Source organism: Aquarana catesbeiana, linkage group LG01, assembly GCF_042186555.1.
Source record: "Aquarana catesbeiana isolate 2022-GZ linkage group LG01, ASM4218655v1, whole genome shotgun sequence".
In the NCBI taxonomy this organism is placed as follows: Eukaryota; Metazoa; Chordata; class Amphibia; order Anura; family Ranidae; genus Aquarana; species Aquarana catesbeiana.
In genome coordinates this window covers 117693692-117717771 of record NC_133324.1, presented here as the reverse complement: position 1 = coordinate 117717771, position 24080 = coordinate 117693692, and the positions used below count along the sequence as shown (strand labels likewise).

The 24080-nt window shown below is 43.4% G+C and overlaps 1 protein-coding gene across 3 annotated transcripts in view; it reads right to left on the bottom strand.

The window, feature by feature from the left end:
* Positions 1–24080, bottom strand: part of KIF2A (kinesin family member 2A) — a 157915-nt gene that overhangs the window by 24332 nt on the left and 109503 nt on the right. For 2 of the 3 annotated variants that reach the window (XM_073623250.1, XM_073623257.1), the window contains exons 13-18: positions 22220–22362; positions 21647–21851; positions 18097–18207; positions 15693–15760; positions 10984–11134; positions 7763–7864 (exon numbers count right to left, since the gene is read on the bottom strand). In XM_073623250.1, the coding sequence (XP_073479351.1) occupies positions 7763–7864; positions 10984–11134; positions 15693–15760; positions 18097–18207; positions 21647–21851; positions 22220–22362 (780 nt within the window). Of the gene's footprint in view, positions 1–7762; positions 7865–10983; positions 11135–13325; positions 13440–15692; positions 15761–18096; positions 18208–21646; positions 21852–22219; positions 22363–24080 lie in introns of all 3 variants that reach the window. The other variant, XM_073623266.1, reaches the window with a different exon arrangement.

Below are 24080 nucleotides of genomic sequence, written 5' to 3'. Positions count from 1 at the left end.
CCTAACAGGCCCCGGTTGTACATTTTCTGAATACACCTCAGTAGAATAAGTATGAAATTTCAGCATGTTTTATAACTTCTGACCTAGTAATAGCACAGCCATAATCTGGACATATTTAGTTTCCTCAGATAATATGGAACGTTTCAAGTCCAGACAGCCCTATGTCAGGTCATATGGGAAACCCCTGGGACCACTTATTCCTCCAAAGCAGGCTATACGTTATAGAGATGGCATGTTTAGACTTGTTTTGAAGGAAATCTCAAGTTGAATAATAATATGGATATTTGGAGTCTGTAAACACTATAGATGCAGATATATGAATATGTATTACAAAATCTACCTGGGACGTGGTCATGAGTGTAGACACCTCCCAGCAACCAACCCCTAAACAGGATGACCAGATGATTGGTTACTGGTCGCTGTCAACACCCCCTTTGATTTGACAGAAAAGAGGAGATGCCAAGACAATGGGCAGTTCTCCTTTTACCATCCAAGAAGAAACATCTGCCAAGTCGAGAACCGAGTACCTAGCTCATCGATCGAACTCTGATCAACCCTCGGACATTAATTGCAAGTATTCTTTCTTCCCAATTCTACCTTATTGCTTTGTGGCTGTATATTGTCTTTATCTTTTGAAACATCTTTTTTCTGTAAATATTTTATTTGCATCAACTTTGACCTTTTCATAATAAACCCTTATGTTGAAAAGTGTTAACCTTGTCTCTAAAGCTCTTAATGCAAGCTATAAACGAACCCGCCTCTTGAAGGGCGCTACTGTTGTAGAGTAAGACTCTGAGCAGACCTGTCTGTGGTGGCAGTGTGTGTGGCAGACGCTTATTCTAAAATTATAATTGGTATTACTAAAATTACGAGTCTCCCCCGGCTCAGTCTTTTAAACAGGGGTGGTGGCAGTTAAAGGGTTAATTGTGTAATTAGCCCAGTGACAATCACTCTCAGGTTGCTCGCACCTAGATTGTGGTCCTGCAAGCTGGAAAATCTTTGTGCTGGGCGCAGCTGAGAGTGGCATTGTTACGTAAGTGACAGCGTGGTGTGAGGTTGGCCGGTCCTTCGTTGCAAATTAGCGAGGAGGGCGGGGATCTGACACCCGCGTTCGTCACAGGTATCATTTATCTAAGCATATAAAGCCTGTGCCAAATGGATCCCATCAGTCAATCCCTTGATTAATTTAAGAACCGTTTGTGGGACTAGAGACCTGGAGCTCAGAGAGCTCAAACAACCGTGCTATCCACCATGCAGACACTGGTAAAAAACTGAAGTACTTTCTGTATGGGAGGGGTTACTGTATATAGGGGATCACTTCCTGTCTAAAGACCTTTGTCTATCAGTGTCCATTTACCTGGAGATGAAGTATAACTCAGCAGGTAATGAATATTAGCCTAACTCTGTGTCCCATGATGTATGAAAAAGAAATTGAGCTTTTTTGCCACAACCATAAATGCTATATTTGGAGAGGAGTGAACAAGGCCGATGATGAAAGGTACACCCCATTTCTACTGTGAAACACGGAAGGTGGAGCACTGATGTTTTGGGGATGTGTGAGCTACAAAGGCACAGGAAATTTGGTCAAAATTGATGGCAAGAAGAATGCAGTATGTTATCAAAAAATACTGGAGGAACATTTGCATTCATCAGCCAGGAAGCTGCCCATGGGACATTCCAACATGACAATGATCCAAAACACAAGACCAAGTCGACCTGTCATTGGCTACAGCAGAATAAAGTGAAGGTTCTGGAGTGGCCATCTCAGTCTCCTAACCTCAATATCATTGAGCCACTCTGGGGAGATCTCAAAACGTGCAGTTCATGCAAGACAGACTAAGAATTTACAGGAACTGGAGGCGGTTTGCCAAGAGGAATGGGCAGTTTTACCATCTGAGGCGATAAAGAACCTCATCCACAAATACCACAAAAGACTTCAAGCTGTCATTGATGTTAAAGGGGGCAATACACGGTATTAAGAACTGGGGTATGTAAACTTTTGATCAGGGTCATTTGGGTAATTTGTTGCCATTATGATTTAAAAAGAGTAAACACCGTTGAATGATAATAAATGGCTTCAGCCAAACACTAACCACGAGTGAAAGAAAAGTTTTTGTGTTATTCATATTTTCTGAAAAATGGCCAAGAAATCATAAATTCAGCTAGGGTGTGTAAACTTATGAGCACAACTGTATACTGCTACAGGGCGGCCCTCCTGCGCAGAATCACATACACGGAAACTGCCTTACTAAAACTCACTAACTGCTAAAACCAACAGCCAATACTCTATACCCCTACTACTTGACCTCTCTGCGGCCTTTGATATTGTTGACCACCCTCTCCTTCTCAAACTACATTCCCCTGGCCTTCCAAGATTCTGCTCTATCCTGGTTCTCTGTCTATCTATCACAGCGCTCCTTCAGTGTCACCTACAACTCTGTCTCCTCCTCTCCATTGCCCCTTTTCTGCAGGAGTCCCCCCAAGGCTCTGTTCTTGGACCCCTTCTCTTCTCTATCTACACTTCCTCCCTTGGTCACTTGATAACCGCCCATGGCTTCCAATACCACTTACACGCCGATGACACCCAAATCTGTCTACTCCTCACCTCACTCCTTCAGTCTCCTCTCGCATTACTAACTTACTGACATATCAGCATGGATGTCGCACCACTTCCTTAAAACTAAATCTCTCTAAAACTGAGCTATTAATATTCCCCCCTGCATGTGCCCCCCTCCATGACTTTTCCATCAAAATCAATAATGCAACTATCAGTCTCTCCCCTCACGCCAGGGTACTGGGTGTAATCCTAGACTCTGAATTGTCATTTCAGCCCCAAGTCCAATCGTTGTCAAAAGTATGTAGAATTCACCTCCGTAACGTCTCTAAAATTCGCCCATTTTTAACAAATGAAACCACCAAGCTCCTCATTCACTCCCTTGTTATCTCTCACCTTGACTATTGCAACTCCCTTCTCATTGGCCTGCCTCTCCATAGGCTATCCCCTTCTTCAGTCTATTATGAATGCTGCTGCCAGACTTTTCCACCTTACCAACCGTTCAGCGTCTGCCAACCCTCTCCTCCAATCCCTACACTGGCTTCCAATCACCCAGCGAATTAAATTCAAAATACTAACCACAACATACAAAGCCTCAGCAAAACTCTGCCCCAAGCTACATCACCAATCTTGTCTCCAAATATCACCCAAATCGTCCTCTCCGCTCTTCTCAAGCTCTCTCGTCTCCTCCTCTCATGCTCGTCTCCAGGATTTCTCCAGAGCCTCTCCCATCCTCTGGAACTCACTACCTCCACTGGTCCGGCTATCCCCTACTCTTGCTACCTTCAGGCGATCCCTGAAAACTCATCTCTTCAGGAAAGCCTATCATGTCTCCAACTAATCTCCTACCACTTTCATCAGCTCATTCCCCATAGTTACAACCTTTTGTACCACCTACCCCATCCTATTAGATTGTAAGCTCTTCTGAGCAGGGCCCTCTTAATCCTCTTGTATTTTATTGTATTGTAACTGTATTGTCTCCTTTTATATTGTAAAGCGCTGCGTAAACTGTTGGCGCTATATAAATCCAGTATAAGAATACATTTATATATAAATCCAGTATAATAAGCAGGGCTTTTTTTCAGCGGGAACTAGGGGAACTCAGTTCCACCACCTTTGGCTCAGGTCTTCTGCTCCCTATTATCACTTGGTAACACTGAAGTCCAGCTACTGGGTTTACAAGTAATAGCTCATCTCCCAGTAGCTCCCACAGGTCAGATCTCCTGCGCGGATCCCACTAAGTGCCGGACAGGGACAAGGGGGATACAGAACAGGTGCCCAGGGTTCAGTGCAGTCATGGGCAGGAGAATGTGCGTGGTGGGCTGCACCCTCTGTGGTCTCCATTTTTTCCCTGGTGACCAGTTGTTGATGCTCCTACTGCATAATCTCCCTTGCAAGTGACTGTAGTATAGTATGCTGGGGGGTATGCAGCCGGATAGGTGTTTCAGCTTAATATCGCAACAAAGGTAAGAATTATGACAGATGGTGGAGCTTTTAAGGAGGGGGAGAAAATGAGGGCAGTGGAGGGAGGGGGTTGTATGCAGAGAGAAGAACTTCTATTTGATGCCATTTGGCAGGTATGTGAGTGTGGCGGCATTGGTTGAGTTCCTGCACCTATTCTCTGAGAAAAAAAAGCCCCGATAATAAGTATATATATATATATATATATATATATATATATATATATATATATATATATACATACATACATACACACACACACACACACACAGTAGGGACGGAAAGTATTCAGAATTCAGTATTTTTCACTTTTTGTTATATTGCAGCCATTTGAGTTCATTTTTTTCCTCATTAAATGTACACACAGCATCCCATATTGACAGAATAAAACACAGAATTGTTGACATTTTTGCAGATTTATTAAATAAGAAAAACTGAAATATCACATGGTCCTAAGACCCTTTGCTCAGTATTTAGTAGAAGCACCCTTTTGATCTAATACGGCCATGAGTCTTTTTGGGAAAGATGTAACAAGTTTTTCACACCTGGATTTGGGAATCCTCTGCCATTCCTCCTTGCAGATCCTCTCCAGTTCTGTCAGGTTGGATGATAAACGTTGGTGGACAGCCATTTTTAGGTCTCTCCAGAGATGCTCAATTGGGTTTAAGTCAGGGCTCTGGCTGGGCCATTCAAGAACAGTCACGGAGTTGTTGTGAAGCCACTCCATCGTTATTTTAGCTGTGTGCTTAGGGTCATTGTCTTGTTGGAAGGTAAACCTTCGGCCCAGTCTGAGGTCCTGAGCACTCTGGAGAAAGTTTTCGACCAGGATATCCCTGTACTTGGCTGCATTCATCTTTGCCTCGATTGCAACCAGTCGTCCTGTCCCTGCAGCTGAAAAACACCCCCACAGCATGATGCTGCCACCACCATGCTTCACTGTTGGGACTGTATTGGACAGGTGATGAGCAGCGCCTGGCTTTTTCCACACATACCGCTTAGAATTAAGGCCAAAAAGTTCTATCTTGGTCCCATCAGACCAAAGAATCTTATTTCTCACCATCTTGGAGTCCTTCGGGTGTTTTTTTAGCAAACTCCATGCAGGCTTTCATGTGTCTTGCACTGAGGAGAGGCTTCCGTCGGGCCACTTTGCCATAAAACCCCGACTGGTGGAGGGCTGCAGTGATGGTTGGCTTTCTACAACTTTCTCCCATCTCCCGACTGCATCTCTGGAGCTCAGCCACAGTGATCTTTGGGTTCTTTTTTACCTCTCTCACCAAGGCTATTCTCCCCTGATAGCTCAGTTTGGTAGGACAGCCAGCTCTAGGAAGGGTTCTGGTCCTCCCAAACGTCTTCCAATTAAGTATTATGGAGGCCACTGTGCTCTTAGGAACCTAAAGTGCAGCAGAAATTTTTTTGTAACCTTGGCCAGATCTGTGCCTTGCCACAATTCTGTCTCTAAACTCTTCAGCCAGTTCCTTTGACCTCATGATTCTCATTTGCTCTGACATGCACTGTGAGCTGTAAGGTCTTATATAGACAGGTGTGTGGCTTTCCTAATCAAGTCCAATCAGTATAATCAAACACAGCTGGACTCAAATGAAGGTGTAGAACCATCTCAAGGATGATCAGAAGAAATGGACAGCACCTGAGTTAAATATACGAGTGTCACAGCAAAGGGTCTGAATACTTAGGACCATGTGATATTTCAGTTTTTCTTTTTTAATAAATCTGCAAAAATGTCAACAATTCTGTGTTTTTCTGTCAATATAGGGTGCTGTGTGTACATTAATGAAGAAAAAAAATGAACTTAAATGAATTTAGCAAATGGCTGCAATATAACAAAGAGTGAAAAATTTAAGGGGGTCTGAATACTTTCCGTTCCCACTGTGTGTATGTATATATACATACACATTTTATATATATATATATATATATATATATATATATATATATATATATATATATACACACACATATATATACACACATATATATACACACACACATACATAACAAACACACACACAAAGCAGAGCTTCGTTCTGAGGGGGGGGGGGGGGGGGGGGGGGCGCTTTGTGATGGATTTTGTGAATAAAAAGCATCACTATGTCTAGTAAAAGCACCTAACAGTACACAAAAACACTGGCTAGGGAACCAGTTAACCCTTAGATTGCCCTAGTTGTTTAACCCCTTCCCCACCAGTGTCATTCGTACATTGACAGTGCATATTTTTAGCACTGATCACTATGTTAGTGTCACCGTTTCCCACAAATTGTCAGTTGGTGTCCAATTGTCTGCTGCAATTTCGCAGTCCCACTATAAGTCGCTGATTGCCGCCATTACCAGTATAAAAACAAAAATTAATTCCAGTATATATGCCATAGTTTGTAGATGGTATATCTTTTGTGCAAACCAATTAATATATGCTTATTGGGATTATTTTTTTTTACCAAAAATATGTGGCAGAATACATATTGGCCTAAATTTAGGACATATGTTTTATTAAAAAAAATATTTTTGGGATATGTTTTATAGCAGAAAGTAAAAAAAAAATTTTTTTTTTCTAAAATGGTCAGTATTTTTTTTTTATTTATAGTGCAAAAAATAAAAAACTTTGTGGTGATCAAACACCACCAAGAGAAAGCTCTATTTGTGGGAAAAAAGGGACATACATTTTATTTGGGTACAGCGTTGCATAACCGCGCAATTGTCAGTTAGAGCCCTTTCACACTGGGGCGGGCATCGGCAGTAAAGCGCCACTATTGTAAGCGGCGCTTTACCGTCGGTATGCGGCCGCTAGCGGGGCGGTTTTACCCCCCGCTAGCGGCCGAGAAATGGTTAAAAACCACCGCAAAGCGCCTCTGCTGAGGCGCTTTGCCGGCGGTAAAGCCGCGCCGTCCCATTGATTTCAATGGGCAGGAGCGGTGAAGGAGCAGTATACACTCCGCTCCTTCACCGCTCCGAAGATGCTGTTAGCAGGACTTTTTTTACCATCCTGCCAGCGCATCGCTCCAGTGTGAAAGCTTTCGGGTCGGTTTGCAGGCGCTATTATTAGCGCAATAGCGCCTGCAAACCGCCCCAGTGTGAAAGGGCTCTAAAGATAACGCAGTGCAGTGTCGCAAAAAATGGCCTGGTTAATGAAGGGGGGTAAATCTTCCAGAAGTCAAGTTGTTAACAAGGCTAAATAAATCACAAAATGGAACGGACACTCTCTCAGACTATATAAATCATCATCAAAGTTCAAAGTTCAATTTTAAAGATGGTCACTAGTGCACCCTTGCCTGCATTTCAGGGCAAACAGCACTGACAATTCTGCCAACACTGTTCATGCTGCTGATCATAGATTGCTGTTCATAGCTCGGAACAGGCATCGCATTTAGCTGGTCAGCTAGAGTGTGCTATGATGGTCAGTCTATATAGATGATCAATACATCAATTATTATGCTGCTCTACTCAGTCTATTAGACCAGTAAAGATTTCCCTCCATAAAAATAAAATATCAAACAAACTACCAAATATCACTTTGGGTGGAATGACACCTAATATAGTGCCCTTTACACATCCTTCATAGGAAACTTAAATCCATTTGGTTACAACATAATAGAGAATACTGTCATTAACAGCAACATTTCAGAGCATCAACCGCTAGCTAAAAGCGGAGGTAATACAACGAACAAAGGATAGGATAAAAATAAGTCAACAGCATGATCACATTCCAAGCATATATAATATAAACTTCCTTCATACCTGAAACACGGCTCTGTGATCTTCTACCACCTGCTCTTCCATCTCCACCATCTGTGACACGGCTTCATGAAACGTGAAGAGCTGTGGGGACACCTCTTCTTCCTGAAAATGTGAACAGATTATAATTGCATGGAGCTGCCACATCATATTGAGCTAAAAGATATGGACATCAATTGTATATGGTACAGAAAGTGCTGGCATAGAATGGGGATCTCTAAGCTCACAGTAGACTCATTCTAGTACAGACACGGGCACTATGCTCAAAACCCTTTGCTTGAGGATTGGCAATTACGTTTTTTATTTTGGAAATTATCTTGAACAGTTTCACTGTAATCCACAAAAGAACATTACTCTATGTAGGAACACATACACATACATCCTACATAGAATAATGTTCTTTTGTGGATTACAGTGAAATGGTTCAAGATATTTTCCAAAATAAAAAACGTAATTGCCTATACACATGCCATTCCTCAAGCAAAGAGTTTTGAGCATAGTGCCCGTGTCTGTACTAGAATGAGTCTACTGTGAGCTTAGAGATCCCCATTCTATGCCTTAAAATTACATTCCAAGTTTAAAAGAGCCAGATGTTTGGTGTTCACGTTTCTGGAGTGTGCAAAAACAAAAGCAGTTGAACAATGGTTCATAGACTGACAGAGAACATCCCTTCCACCTACACTGGGGACCTTTTCATATATCTGAACATTAACCAGCAGCTTGCTTACCAGCTGACAATGTGCTACGCAGAAAGCTGAGACAAGAGACCTCTCTGGGATCTAAGTGAATACATCCCAAATGCGTGCTCATTTTGTCCTTATTTGTAGCTGGGTGTTTTTAAGGACTTTGAATAAGCAGAAGGAAGCTGATCAACATGATGAAGTACTAGACATTCCCCTGGACCTTACATAACAGGAGGCTGCCATTTTCAGGGCTGCTGCGTCTTTACCACACAAAAAAATTACTTTGCAGTATTGGAACCCTCCCTTACTACAAATCTAAAAACAACTTTTTTGTTTTATTTAGCTTTTTTTTTTTCCTCTTCAAACTCCATTCTTACCCTGCTCTTATTGCCTCATGGGATAGCCACGTCACATACCCCAAAAGTTTTTGGCTTCCACACGGTGACTGGATGAGGACAGACATGGTAGCACATCATCAGGGAGCCGGCTGCAAGACCTATAAGAGGCAGCTGTCTGCTGATGAGCTAAGAAGGATAGATGGCACTGCAGGATCTGGTGTGCAGCAGATCATCGCCGGATGTGTAGATCCCCTTCCCACCAAGGGTACACGCAGCTCCACCGGACTGGGCTTTTTTTCATGGGGCCGCATATATGCGTATGTGTCTTTGTGCTGGGAGTGTGCCACACAGCACATTCCTAGCACAGAGACCGTGGTCTCACCGTGAGCCCTGGGTCCTGTACTAACGTTCGGGACCCGGAACTCCCAGTTCACCTGATGGCTGTGATAGCCTCTGCTCGGCTATCACAGTGATGAGTCACTGTGAGGCCCGCCTCTGTGTTTCTCTCTGTGAATGGAGGAGAGAGGATGCATTATTTTTCCCTCTGCAAGACGAAAGATAAACAACCGTGTGCAAAATAAAAAAATACAATAAAAAGAAAAAAATACCAAGAGCAACATTTTTTCTAGGTCAGTGGCAGGATTACTGTTTGGGTAAAGGAGGGTCAAAGGTCAGGGTCAGCATACTTTGGGCAGGAATTTATCTTTTAACCACTTGCTTACCGGGCACTTAAACCCCCCTCCTATCCAGACCAATTTTCAGCTTTCGGCGCTGACGCACTTTGAATGACAATTGCGCGGTCATACAACACTGTACCCAAATGAAATTTTTATCATTTTTTCACCACAAATAGAGCTTTCTTTTGGTGGTATTTGATCACCTCTGCGGTTTTTACTTTTTATTAAAAAAATTTTAAAAACTGATTTTTTTTTAAAAAAAAAGTTTATTTTTTTATATTTTGTTTTAAAAAATTTTAAACGGGTAATTTTTCTCCTTCATTGATGTACGCTGATGAGGCGGCAGTGATGGGCACTGATAGGCGGCAGTGATGGGCACTGATGGGTGGCAGTGATGGGCAGCACTGGCAGGTGGCACTGATTGGCACTACAGGTGGGCATTGATAGGTGGCACTTGTGGGCACTGTTAGGTGGCACTTGTGGGCACTGTTAGGTGGCACTTGTGGGCACTGTTAGGTGGCACTTGTGGGCACTATTAGGTGGCACTTTTATTGGGTACTGATGAGGCAGATGTGCCTCTTCCACTTGGGGACCGATGTCCCTCACATCCGATCCGGTGATCGGCTTTTTTTTCTACTCGCGCTGTCAGCGTGAGTAAAAAAAAAAAACGATTACCGATCTTTTGTTTACATCATGTGATCAGCTGTCATTGGCTGACAGCTGATCACATGGTAAGGGGCCGGGACCGGCCCCTTACACAGATCGGTGATCAGCCGAGTCTCAGTGACTCGGTGATCACAACGCGCCTGGCGCGCGCCCAGGAATGTAGGTCCGGGAATGTAGGGAATGTAGGTCCGCGCTGTAGCCGTCATTCGGCTATAGCGCGGATGCCAGGTGGTTAATTAGCATCAGTGTCAGTATTCGTGTGTAGCATAAAAAAAACAAAAACAAAATGCATACTATTGTTTCTGGGCTGTACTACGGGTACATACAACTAACATACACATATGTGGCATCGCTGCAATCTTTAGAAGCAGGAGAATTTATTTTGCGTTGTTCTTTGGTGGTAGGTTATAGTAGTAACAAGAAAAATACAGCTAAATGTAAATTTATTTATTTTTTTTACTATTTTGGGCCAGTTCTCCTTTGAAAATCATTACAAAAAAAAATTTAAAAATCGGGCGCTTATCACAAAAAAAAAAAAAAAAAAAAAGACTAATTTGTTCTGAAGAAAACATGGTATAATCTCACCTGACTGCACAAAGTAGTTGTGACGATATGTATCGTTTTACCAACCCTGGTCAAAGTTGCAAAATTGTGCTTAGGCAATAACATTTGTTTTACCCTTAGGTGTGAAGGAGTTAAACTAGATGCATTATAATAACCTGACATAAAATTGCCAAGTTAAAAAACAAAAAACAAACCCCACATGAAATACATATAGACCTCCCAAATGTACGCACTCCGTGCAGCATTCAGCAATGACATGAATCTCAACAGCTGGTGTAATAAAGGAATCCACCCACATTTTGTTCACACAGAAGTTTGAGGTCATCCCTCTGAGGAGAGCTGCCTACTCCCCACAGTGACTCCAGGTCGTCCAGCTGATTCGGGGCGTGATGTAACATGGGGCGCTGGTCCCCAGCACAATTTGGATCAACAGTCAGCTCTTTCACTCTGAAACAGAAGAGGATTTATTAGACCAATCTACTACAAGAGGCAGTGAAAAATAAATATATGATGAAATCAAATATTCTGAGTGTAAAACGCCCCCTGTATAGATCTCCTTGTAAAATGATCAGCAATGTTCCATCCAAGCTTAAACCTCTGGTTTACTGCAAACCACATTTTTTAATATCCTACAAATGCTGGTTACATTTTTTTAACTTTCTGATGAAAGTCACTGTACTTATTGACAAGATATCCTCAAATCCTGTAACTGACCATGGTGGAAAGCCATGCCATGGCCACCTGCCCTCATCACACTAGAGGGCTCATTCCCCACATCTGTTTCTGTCCGTACATTGCCAAGATCAGCATATTTCTGAACCGCTGAAGCCGGTACAAATCAATGACGAGCTGACAGGCTCTACAGCCATCTTTATCGCACATGGAGACCTTACCACATATCCACCGATATCTGCTGCTCCATAGAGAGCAATGGATGGTCCGATCGGGTCGCCTGAAAAACTGCCAGGTGGTCCCGATCGTCTGTCAGCGTGAAAGGGGCCTTTATGCAGCTGAGAACAGAGGGAATGTGATTACTTAGGTATAGTTTTTTTGGTTATATCTTTATACAAATGTTTTGCCTTTGATTTCTATTTTAAACTGAATCGATTGTTTTAAGTGATCATTTTGAATCACATTAATTACCTATGACATACTGTAGATCTTTATATCAGCTAGAAGGTGGAGCTTTCCTCTTCCCTCCAGATGTGCTAGCAGGTAGAGCTTTCCTCTCCACTCCCGGTGTGCTAGAAGGTGGAGCTTTCCTCTCCACTCCCAGAGTGCTAGAAGGTGGAGCTTTCCTCTCCACTCCCGGAGTGCTAGAAGGTGGAGCTTTCCTCTCCACTCCCGGAGTGCTAGAAGGTGGAGCTTTCCTCTCCACTCCCGGAGTGCTAGAAGGTGGAGCTTTCCTCTCCACTCCCGGAGTGCTAGAAGGTGGAGCTTTCCTCTCCACTCCCGGAGTGCTAGAAGGTGGAGCTTTCCTCTCCACTCCCGGAGTGCTAGAAGGTGGAGCTTTCCTCTCCACTCCCGGAGTGCTAGAAGGTGGAGCTTTCCTCTCCACTCCCGGAGTGCTAGAAGGTGGAGCTTTCCTCTCCACTCCCGGTGTGCTAGAAGGTGGAGCTTTCCTCTCCACTCCCGGAGTGCTAGAAGGTGGAGCTTTCCTCTCCACTCCCGGAGTGCTAGAAGGTGGAGCTTTCCTCTCCACTCCCGGAGTGCTAGAAGGTGGAGCTTTCCTCTCCACTCCCGGTGTGCTAGAAGGTGGAGCTTTCCTCTCCACTCCCGGTGTGCTAGAAGGTGGAGCTTTCCTCTCCACTCCCGGTGTGCTAGAAGGTGGAGCTTTCCTCTCCACTCCCGGTGTGCTAGAAGGTGGAGCTTTCCTCTCCACTCCCGGTGTGCTAGAAGGTGGAGCTTTCCTCTCCACTCCCGGTGTGCTAGAAGGTGGAGCTTTCCTCTCCACTCCCGGTGTGCTAGAAGGTGGAGCTTTCCTCTCCACTCCCGGTGTGCTAGAAGGTGGAGCTTTCCTCTCCACTCCCGGTGTGCTAGAAGGTGGAGCTTTCCTCTCCACTCCCGGTGTGCTAGAAGGTGGAGCTTTCCTCTCCACTCCCGGTGTGCTAGAAGGTGGAGCTTTCATCTCCACTACAGATGTATCTTCAGGCTCTCACCAACATCTGAGTTGAAGCAAACCTGTTCACAGAGTTCAATAGCTCAAAATGCACACCCATTCTAATCAAACTTCTGATTCCGCCAAAACAGAGAAACTGCAATTCAACTAAGAAGCACTTTAAAAGCTCTGTAGAATCTGCTATTAAGGGATCATATAAATGTAAAGGAACTGAAGGTCAACTGATGGAACTTTTTGATACTCCCTGACTAACTACCTGTCGCTTAAAGGTACGATTTAAAACAAGGAGATCTGTACAAGATGAGAGCTGAAAAAACAAAACAAAACAAAAAAAAAAAAAAAAACCTCAACTGAAAATAAATTCATGCTACCAAACTATAATGGAAAATCATATAAGCATGCAAAACACATTAGAAATGAAGAGCATGAATTAAAGAAAGAACAGACGAGTAAATGACTGAGACCAAAGTAATACACATGGGTGATGACAATATCTGAAATGTAGAAGGCAGGTTAGACCTGGTGAGCGTAGGAGAGAAGTCATCATACTCATAGGAAGGAGAGAGATCAGAGCGACTTCCGCCACCCTGAGAGAAGGGAATATCCGACGGACTAATTCCAAATTCCTTTACTCTGCAGGCCCGAGACACAGCAGAAAGATGGAGGAAAGGTTGAGAAGGACACAAAACATTTCATCACTGTCCATTCACACAGTTAGGCAGAGAGAACATTCACACTAACAACACATGTAACGTCAGAACTAGGGATGGGAAAATCAATTTGCGATTGGCTGCTTGCCTGGCGAATCACTACTCTGCAACTCTTCTGAAGATTTTTATACTGACAGAGACTCAACCAGCTCATGAATGATAATTATCACATTCATGCGAACCCCAACTCACCAGAGATCGGGTAGAGGATGAATTCAGCAAATCAGAAGCATCAAAGAGCTGCAATTCACTTGCAAATCAAATCATATGATTAGCTCATCTCTAGTTCACAGCTTTGATAAAAAGCAATATTCTAAAACAATGGGGTAGTATACACTTCATTATAAGTTGCCATCCGAAATACATCAACAGGAAACATATAATAATGTTCACTTGTAGGCTCACTTCTAGTGTACAATATGTGAAACAAACTTCAACTACCATACATGATTTGTGTGAGACTATGCAAGGGTCATTTGTAAGAGAGCCTGATGAAGTTGCTTATAAAGTAAAAGAATGTAAACAGGAATTTTGAAGTACCTTTAAATTCCATAACGAAGTACAGTACAGGACACAGGAATGGATTCCTCAGCCGGCCAAAGATTTGAACCATGTATGGACAGGCTGAATGTACCCAAGTTGATTTGATCGATCAACTTGCATGCAACCAGCCTGTTGGATTTTACATGTGATTATTGCTAGTGGCTGTTATGTACACTAGCAATAATCACTGTGTCCTCCTGGCGGGAGAACACATTGGCTCAGCGGGAGGGATTTCCCCCATTGACATTGACTGACTGATGGGGAAATCAAGCGATTTCCTTTCCTGCAACCTGTGATTGCATGAAACAAATGTGCTCCATCTATGGCCAGCCTTAGACCATGGTTTATATTATGGAAGCTTCAGGTGATTGAACACTGGCATAAGCTTTTCATGGACGCCCCCCGACTTTATCCGTCACAGTGGGGATACCATTGAAGGGATCTGGGTGCTCGAGGAATGGACCATGGTACTGGATCTGTATAGCACCTGGAGCACCACATGCCAGGTGAGCACAGAATGCAGGCCTGAGTGCCCGAAGTAAACATTGCTGCATTGTCCAGGTCTGGAAACTGCTAGCAAGCCATAAGACGATAAGCATTCTGATCTTGACAGAAACAACAGAGGTGGTAAGAGAAATCTGGTGCAAAATAGAAAAAAAAAAAAACTTCTCAAAACAGAAACTGGAGCCTCACAGAACAGTGGGGTTATAACAGGCTGCGCCGACGGGCATTGACAGGCTGCGCCGACGAGCGCTGACAGGCTGCGCCGACGAGCGCTGACAGGCTGCGCCGAAGAGCGCTGACAGGCTGCGCCGAAGAGCGCTGACAGGCTGCGCCGAAGAGCGCTGACAGGCTGCGCCGAAGAGCGCTGACAGGCTGCGCCGAAGAGCGCTGACAGGCTGCGCCGAAGAGCGCTGACAGGCTGCGCCGAAGAGCGCTGACAGGCTGCGCCGAAGAGCGCTGACAGGCTGCGCCGACGAGCGCTGACAGGCTGCGCCGACGAGCGCTGACAGGCTGCGCCGACGGCCAACAATGGGGCTGCACTTATAGGCGCTGATGAGGTTGCACTGATATGCTTTATGCTAATATTGTTAAAGTTGTTGTTAATATTTATTTTTAAAACATTTAACAGTGTAATTTCATGATAATTTACGCGGCCGTGTTTAGGGGCGGACTTGGGATCAGACAATGGCAGCTTGATCCTTCTATTAAGCGTTTGCATCAGGTTTCTCAAACCTTTGCATTCATGTGCTTCATAAACCAAGCCTGTCCCCTTCATGACATTGCTGAAAAGGGGCGGAGCATGGGTGACCTTAAAATGATGTTGTTCCCCTCCCCCCCTTCCCACTGAAAAAAGTTCTGTGGACACCTATGAACATGTACAGCTCATAAAGGAAAGATCAGTGTTCACTATATAATTTGCCACCCTAGACCTGCCTAGATGGCTTCTGTTAGTCACAAATATATAGGAAAAAGACCACACAGCAGGGAAACACAGAGCAGTCATGCAGTTTCATATTATACACAGAGCATGTGTACTCTATAAACTAATAAAAATACACAAACACTGTACCATAATTAGTCTTACATACCACAAGCACAAATCCAGAACCTAGCATGGAATATTGCATACCTGTTCGCGTATCTTAAAGTGTTCAAAGTATTTTCACAGGATGCCATACCAGGAGAGATTGTAGCAATCTAAAATTAAAATTTTTACTTAATTATTTGACTTCATTATAGATTTTTGTTTTTTTTTAGCAAAGTGCATTTAAAGTGTAACTATTTCAGCCATCTAAAGTAGGTCACAGTACACTCCTACCCCCAACAATGCTTTCATCTCTTCTCTGTAAATTGTCTGATGCCACCTTTGTTCAGCTATCATCAGTGGTCTGCCTATACTTCCTGGAATTAGATATTGGCACATATCTAGGCAGTAGCATATTTACAAAGCAGATTAGAACTTTCTTAGGCAGGCCATAGGCAGTGCGAATTACTTTCCTGCAACCATGGGTTGCAGGAAAGAAATTTGCACGATTCCCCCATCGGGAGAAGCTGAAGCCGTCCCCACCGGGAGAAGACAGTAATTATAACAGCCACTAGAGATAAATCACAAGAGAATCCGGCAGCCTGATTGTACCGAAGCTGATTGATCGACCAACCAACTTGGTACATTCAGCCTGCCTATTAATGGTTTGAATCTCAGACGGTTCCTGCTGAGCTGCCCAAGATTCGAACCATGTATGGTAAGCCTCAGAACAGAAGGTGCTATCCCCACAGATATTCATGCCTCTTACCGGACAGGGTTCATCTCAAATTATAGAGATCAAACATGCCCATGTATAGAGAAATGATGCTTTAACCACCAGAATTCCAGGAAAGGTGTATGGCCCCATTGGTATATTCCAGCACTGGTGTGTGTGACAAACGGATCATATCACTCAAGCAGACCAATTCCATTCAGCTTAAATCTCATAAGGAGGTAGACAGTAGAAGCAGTGTAGTATGTCAGTAAAAGGATTTTATTAGTGTTGCACTTACATGTTTCAAAACATCAATCAGCGGTATACAACTCCACAAGCACAGCCGCACGACTCGCCAGCGGACCAGTGTGTGATGACGTCACAGATGTGGGTCTACTTGACGCATTTCCCCATAACAGGTGTTCTCTGGCAACACCTGAGTATATCAAGCAGATACACCCAGAGTAGTGACGCACAACTGAAAACTTGTGTTTCAACATGTTATTACATTGTTTTGGGTAGGCTTGGCTTTTAAAGAGGAAGTAAACCTTCCTGTATTATTTGTATCTATAGGTAAGCCTATAATAAGGCCTACCTGTAGGTACTGTAAATATCTCCTAAACTTGCATTGTTTAGGAGATATTCACTGTATACTGCGCCAATTACATCATCAGCGCATGCGCTCTGAAGGAACGGCTGCCCGTGGTGTTTCTTCAGGGCCTGTGCTGTGACCAGCGGTTCTCACACGCATGGGCGGGAGTGACATAAACGTGGCTCCGGCCAATCACAGCATCGGAGCCCGCGAACCCGGAAGAAACACCAGGGAAGATGTCGGCCGTGTCAGCAGCGTGCAGGCCCCATTGCAGCAGCTTCGTTCTAAGGGAAGTATTTGATAATGAGCTACTAATTTTTACCACTCTACGCACAAGAAAAGTAAGTGTGCCTAATGCTGTGGATTACTGTAGGCTGCACTCTTACTCAAGCAGTAAGTGCATTATTAATGCCAAGCAAAATCTGATCTAGATTTCACCTCACTGTAATAATCAAATCCCTTTATGCTCTTGTGCCTTAATGTAGCAGCAGCATCTGTAGATGTGGTGGCCTTCCTCAGTGTTCCTCCAAGGATTTCTAGAGGTTCCTTAGGCACTGAGCAGGGGCAGATTGATCGCTCATTTGCAGAGTTCTGACACCAACATCACTCAGCTGAGCAGCAATGTGGACCTGTAATTGTCAATGTAAGGGGTATGCTTTCCACTGACTACAGTGCATGGGGGCCTTTCACCCGCTGACTACCAAGATAAAGGGGATCTTTTCGTTCTGTCTCCATTTCTTCTCCGGCCATCATTAAATATTAATATTACTACAAAGAATTGTCAATTGTGCACATAGGCTAGGGGTGTTCAAAAATATTTGACTCCGCTCTGGGTCAAAAATGCTAGATATGCCCCCCTTTTTTAATTCATTCCTATATCTATTAAAACATACCACTTCCGCTAATGTACCATGAGAAACATATGTTTAGCAGCAGGGATAAATAAAGTTTAGCAGCAATTTTCTAAGACAATGTTTTTGATGAGTAAAATGACAGAGCATAAATGAGAAAAGGAGAAATGAGAAGAGGAGGTATAAGAAGGAAAACACTAAACACCATTAGAGTTTGGAGGGGGGGGGGGAACGCTCAAGCTGCAGCAAAGAATCTCCAACCACTACAAGTTGGACTGGAAGGAAGAACAAACAGATTGCTGAATAGGATCCTTCCAATGAAGGAAACTAAAATATGCAAGCAAATCTTACCATGCATGTGCGAGAGTTTTCACCGATAAAAGAGTCCCGCAAAACTTGGGTTAGTTTACTGGCTCTAAACGGGGTATGTGGCTTATTCCTCCCTAGAGCTCGAATGCACTCCTAAAAATAATAATAATTAAAAAAAAAGACTGTAAAGCAGATCGACAGATCAGAGAATATACACCACAATATTTCACACATCACTATAGGTAAAACTCCTAATTGTGACTCACATTTTAGGAGTTTCTGTAATTGAGTGGCCTATTCTTTAAAATAGCAACAGCAAGAGGGGCCAGTGGATGAAAAAGTACATTTTTAACTTTTTATAAATACACACCAGTAAGACTAAAGCCCTATTTTTAAGACTAAATCTCAGAGAGATTATCATACCACCTTCAGATATCCACACAGTGAGGGGATTGCCTTGGTATAACTGTGCTGCCACATCAGACATTGTAGGCCAGGGACAAGCTCAGGCATGTTTGCATGCAAGTCCAAAGCCACCTGAGCTATCCCGCCGGGAAGCTCTTAAAGCCGACAGCCATGAGCAGCCGAGGTATTGTCTGCCGCGCAGCCACACATACTGTATACTTGCCCCTTGCATACATGTGGCTGCAGAGCAGGGAATGCCTCCACCGTAAATGACTAGCTGTTGGCTTTAACAGCTTCCCGGCAGAATAGCTTAGGCAGGTTTGTCCAAACACACCTCAGCTCATCCCTATTGAGACAAGGCTATGCTGTCTGACAGGGGTGGACATAATTATACATCTGAAACTGAATTTAACTGCTTGCCTGGAGTTAGCTTAAAGTACGGATGCAACACAGAAATAACTATGCTGTATTGCAGTAATTCCATGTACAAGTCTATGGGGACCTGTGTGCATCCCTTAACCACTGCTGCCCACTGAACACAAGCCAATGCAGTACATACTGAACCTAATCAAATGTGTGCATGCTGATGCACATGGCTGCAATAAAATATACAGTGGGATAAATAATTTGATCCCTGCAGATTTTTTACGTTTGCCCACTTACAAAGCAATGAAGGGTCTATAATTTTTTATCATAGGTGTATTTTGAGGCTGGGTTCACACTATCTGCGCATGTAGCTCAAAGCAGCTACATGCGTCCTTGCTCACTGTTTCAGGTCCCATTTCAGCCCGAATTTTTGGCTGAATTTGTTGCAGCGGAGATACATGAACTAGCTCCATAGAGAGCCAGCCAAAATCTCCTGCTATTGCGAATTGGATGCAAGTGCAATAATGTGAACCCATCCTAAATGATAGAGAGACAGAATATCAAGCAAATATCCAGAAAAAACACACGATACAAATGTTAATAATTGAGTTGCAGTTCAGTGAATATTATAAGTATTTGATCCCCTACCAACGATAATTCTGGTTCCCACAGACTGGCTACAGTATGTGCTATACAGATTAGTCCTGTCAATTTAAGAAGGCGCTCCTAACGACAACTCGTTATATGTATAAAAGACACCTGTCCACATATTCTCTTCCATTCAAACTTCACCATCATGGGCAAGACCAAAGAGCTGACAAAAGATGTCAGGGACAAGATTGCAGTTCTGCACAAGGCTGGAATGGGCTACAAGAGAGCATCAACAAGAAGCTTGGTGAAATGGAGACAACAGTGGAGCGATTATTCGCACATAGAAGAAATACAAAATAACCATCAATCGCCCTCAGTCTGGAGCTCCATGCAAGATTTCACCTCATGGGGTAAGGATGATCATGAGAAAAGCGAGGGATCAGCCAAGAACTACACAGGAGGAGCTTGTGAATGATCTCAAGGCAGTTGGGACCACAGTCACCAAACAAACCATTAGTAACACAATACGCCGCCATGGACTGAAATCTTGCATCGCCCGCAAGGTCCCTCTCCTCATGAAGACACATGTAGAGGCCCATCTGAAGTTTGCCAATGAACATCTAAATGATTCAAGAAAGGATTGGGAGAAAATGCTGTGGTCAGATGAGACCAAAATTTATCTCTTTGGCATGCCATCCAACTCAACATGTTTGAAGGAAGAAAAATGCTGACTATGACCCCAAGAACACCATCCCTACAGTGAAGCATGAAGGTGGAAACATTATGCTTTGGGGTTATTTCTCTGCTAAATGTACAGGCCGACTTTGCCGCATTGAGGGGCCAATGGACGAGCCATGTATTGCAAAATCCTGAATGAGAACATTCTTACCTCAGCCTGAACACTGAAGAAGGGACATGGATGGGCCTTCTAGCATGACAATGACTCAAAGACTCAAAACATACTGCCAAGGCAACAAAGGAGTGGCTCAAGAAGAAGCACATTAAGGTCATGGCGTGGCCTAGTCAGTCTTCAGACCTTAATCCTATAGAAAATTTATGGAGGGAGCTGAAACCTTAAGGATTTAGAGAAGATCAGTAAAGAAGAATGGACCAAAATCCTGTCTGAGATGTGTGCAAACCAAGAAACATCTTACCTCTGTGCTTGCCAACAAGGGTTTCTCCACCAAGTACCAAGTCATGTTTTGCTTGGGAATCAAATACTTATTTTGCTCACTGAACTGCAACTCAATTATTATTTGTTTTAGGTGTTTTTTCTGGATTTTTGGTTGATATTTTGTCTCTATCATTTAAAATACACCTATGATAAAAATTATAGACTCTTCATTTTTTAATAGTGGGCAAACTTTCAAAATGCAGGGGCTCAAAAAACTGTTTTCCCCACTGAAGTTTGATTTTGAATAATGCAGAATCGGCAATACTTGCATGCAAGCTATGTCACCTAACAGCTGACTTTTGTGGGCTAAACCACATGGTTGCAATCTCTCAAGGTTACCAGCCCCTATTCTTTTAGTATCTGACACCTCCTGCTGCATTCTTCCACACCCTAAAATAATTAAAAAATCCTGCAGAGATAGCAGGGTCCCCCTGCAATGGCCAAAGCAAGATGGTTGGCACCATGGGAACCCATGCTCAGTATTTCATTACCTTCCTAAGGTCCCGTTCACCTGAGCGAGTTTCTGCTTGAAGCACTAATACAAGCAACAAACAAAACCCTATTCATTTCAATGGCCCTTGTTCACACTGAGCATTATGTCACCTGCAGCAAATACCAGTACTCGTCGTTCCAAAAAGTACATGAGCTTCTTTTAGGCAGATTGGCCCCATAGACTTTAATAGGAATGCTTGAAAAAAGTTTAACATGAGCATTTTACAAGCGTTTTGTTGCATGTTTTCTGGCAAAACAGCAGCTCTCCACCCCTAATCTCCTCTCCCTGGTGCTTTCTATTGGCTAAAATGAAAACACCAAAAGCTTGAATACACATGTAAAATGCTTGTAATACGCTTGCAAAACTCTCAAATAAAAACGCCTGAAAATCACTCTGCTCAGGTGTGAATGGGGCCTAAGTAGATACAGATTTCCTGAGTGTGATCAAACCCAAAGACATTTTCTACAAAACTTAACAGTTTCAGGTGGGCTGCCACCCAATATGTAAGCGCTCTGTTGCATTTATTGCTTCAATTTCATTCAAACGAAGTTTAAAAAACTCACCTTTAGAGCTAATAAACTTTTGTTTATCTCAGCCCCTTCAAGCCGTGTTTGTCGGTCTGCACTCGAAGTGTCTGCACCCCTTTCGTTTCCGGCCAAATCAATTAGAGAAAATTTACCATGGAGCTTTCCTTTCTTTCGTAAGATTATCTGGAACACAGCATGACTTCGAGAGGAGTGTGCATTGGCTGAGGTTTGGCCAGAGGTTCTAATGCCAAGGAAGGAAACAAAAAAAAAAAAAAGTGTTTATCCATACTGGACAATATGGTAGCACAGAACAATCTTACAAACCAGCCTACTGTGGCACAAACCTATTGGTACAGACCAATGTAACGGAAAGTGTACATGAAGGTAAAACATTTGTCTTTTTTTTGTTCTGGATAGAGTGGGGAAGGGTTAGACCCTATACCAAGTTTTTATAACAGACTATGCTCTTGGCAAAAGATTTGCCCCTTTATTTGCTCTAGGAACCATGGTCACTAAGGGGAAATCCTATATTTTAGAGCTGTCAAAGTAATTGTCAAAGTTGCTTTGCTGGTCTCAGGCGCTGAACATATAATATTGTACGGAATGTACCTGCAGCTGTTGCCGATCTCGATCAGTTTCAGGACATCTTCCACACATTTCACTTCCCTTTCCTGCAGCCCAACGACCTGCACTTGCTGCTTGCCATCCTCTAAAACTCGCAACTTGGTTTTCCGATTTAATAGATCGAAGACCTGGAAATAGTTGAGATATCATGCTCATTTATATGTAAACCTATTTTTCATATTTTTAACCAGACCTGTTTAAGAATGTTCACTTTGTACTCATGTGAAAAATAGGATTTTTATAACAGCTTACTTGTAAAATCGTTTTCTTGGAGTAAATCACGGGACACAGAGCACCATAGTAATAACTATATGGGTTATAGGCCACCTTTAAGTGAATGGACACTGGTATAACTAAAAAGGAAAAAGGAAGTGCCCATTCCCTATATAACCTCTCCCATATTGGGAGTATCTCAGTTTTGTAGCAAAGGAATATATACACATATCCCAATAAGAAGGGAGGGACCTCTGTGTCCCATGATGTACTCCAAGAAAAGGATTTTACAGGTAAGCTGTTATAAAAATCCTATTTTCTTTATCGTACATCACGGGACACAGAGCACCATAGTAATAACTATATGGGATGTCCCAAAGCAATGCCACCCTAGGGGAGGGAGACACAAAGCACATAGCCGCCGCCAGGCGTGAGGACCCTATACTGCTGCCTGCAGCACACTGCACCCGAAGGCAGTGTCCTCCTGCCATCTTACATCCATTTGATAGAATCTCGTGAATGTATGTACTGACGACAAAGTAGCGGCCTTCCAAACCTGAGCCACAGAGGCTTGGTGATGCACTGCCCATGAAACACTGACTGCCCTGGTAGAGTGCGCTTTAATCTTAAAGAGTGGAACCCTTCTTTTCAGGCCATAAACCTGACTAATCACCTGACGAATCCACTTAGCAACAGTAGATTTCGATGCTGCCTGACCCTTTCTACGGCCTTCCGGCAACACAAACAAAACATCAGTTTTCCGTATCTGAGCAGTCGCTTTCAGATAGGCTTTAATTGCTCTCACGTCGAGAGAATGTAATAATTTTTTTTTTTGCAGAACGAGGTTCTGGGAAAAAGGAAGGTAAGGAAACATCTTGATTCAGATGAAAACCAGACACTACCTTTGGCAAAAAGGTTGGGTGCAGACGCAGCACAACCTTATCCTTGTGAATGATTAAGTATGGCTCTTTACAGGAGAAAAGCAGCCAATTCTGATACTCTTGCGATAACCTTGCAGAGGTTATTGCAACTAGGATTGCAATTAGTATTCTAACTGGCGGAGTTATCTGAGTTACCCCTTGTATGAATGCACGGACTAAAGAGTTCGAAGCAGCCTTTGGAAAAACACTGCCAAGGCTGAAATCTGACCCTTGATTGTACTCAAGGCCAGCTTCATTTCCACTTCTAATTGTAGAAAGGCCAGAATTCTTCCTATGACATACATACGAGGTTGCCAACCCTTGGTTTCACACCAAGTGACGTAGGCCTTCCGGACCCTGTAATAAATGGTCCTGGAGGCTGGCTTTCTGGCATTAATAAAGGAGGTTACTACGGAACCTGAAAGCCCCCGAAATTTAGAATGTGGGCTTCAATAGCCACACCGTTAAATTTAGCGTTTGTAAGACAGGATGGAATATCGGTCCCTGCGGCAGCAGGTCCGGACGAGTTGGAAGAGTCAAGGACTCCCGTACTGCCATTCTCATGATCCCTGCATACCAGGGTCTTCTGGGCCATGCCGGGGCCACTAGGATTACTGGCTTCCCTTCTTCCCTGATCCTGTGAAGCAGCCGTGGTAGCAGCTGAACTGGAGGTAATGCATAAATCAGTGAAAACTGATAACATGGGATCACTA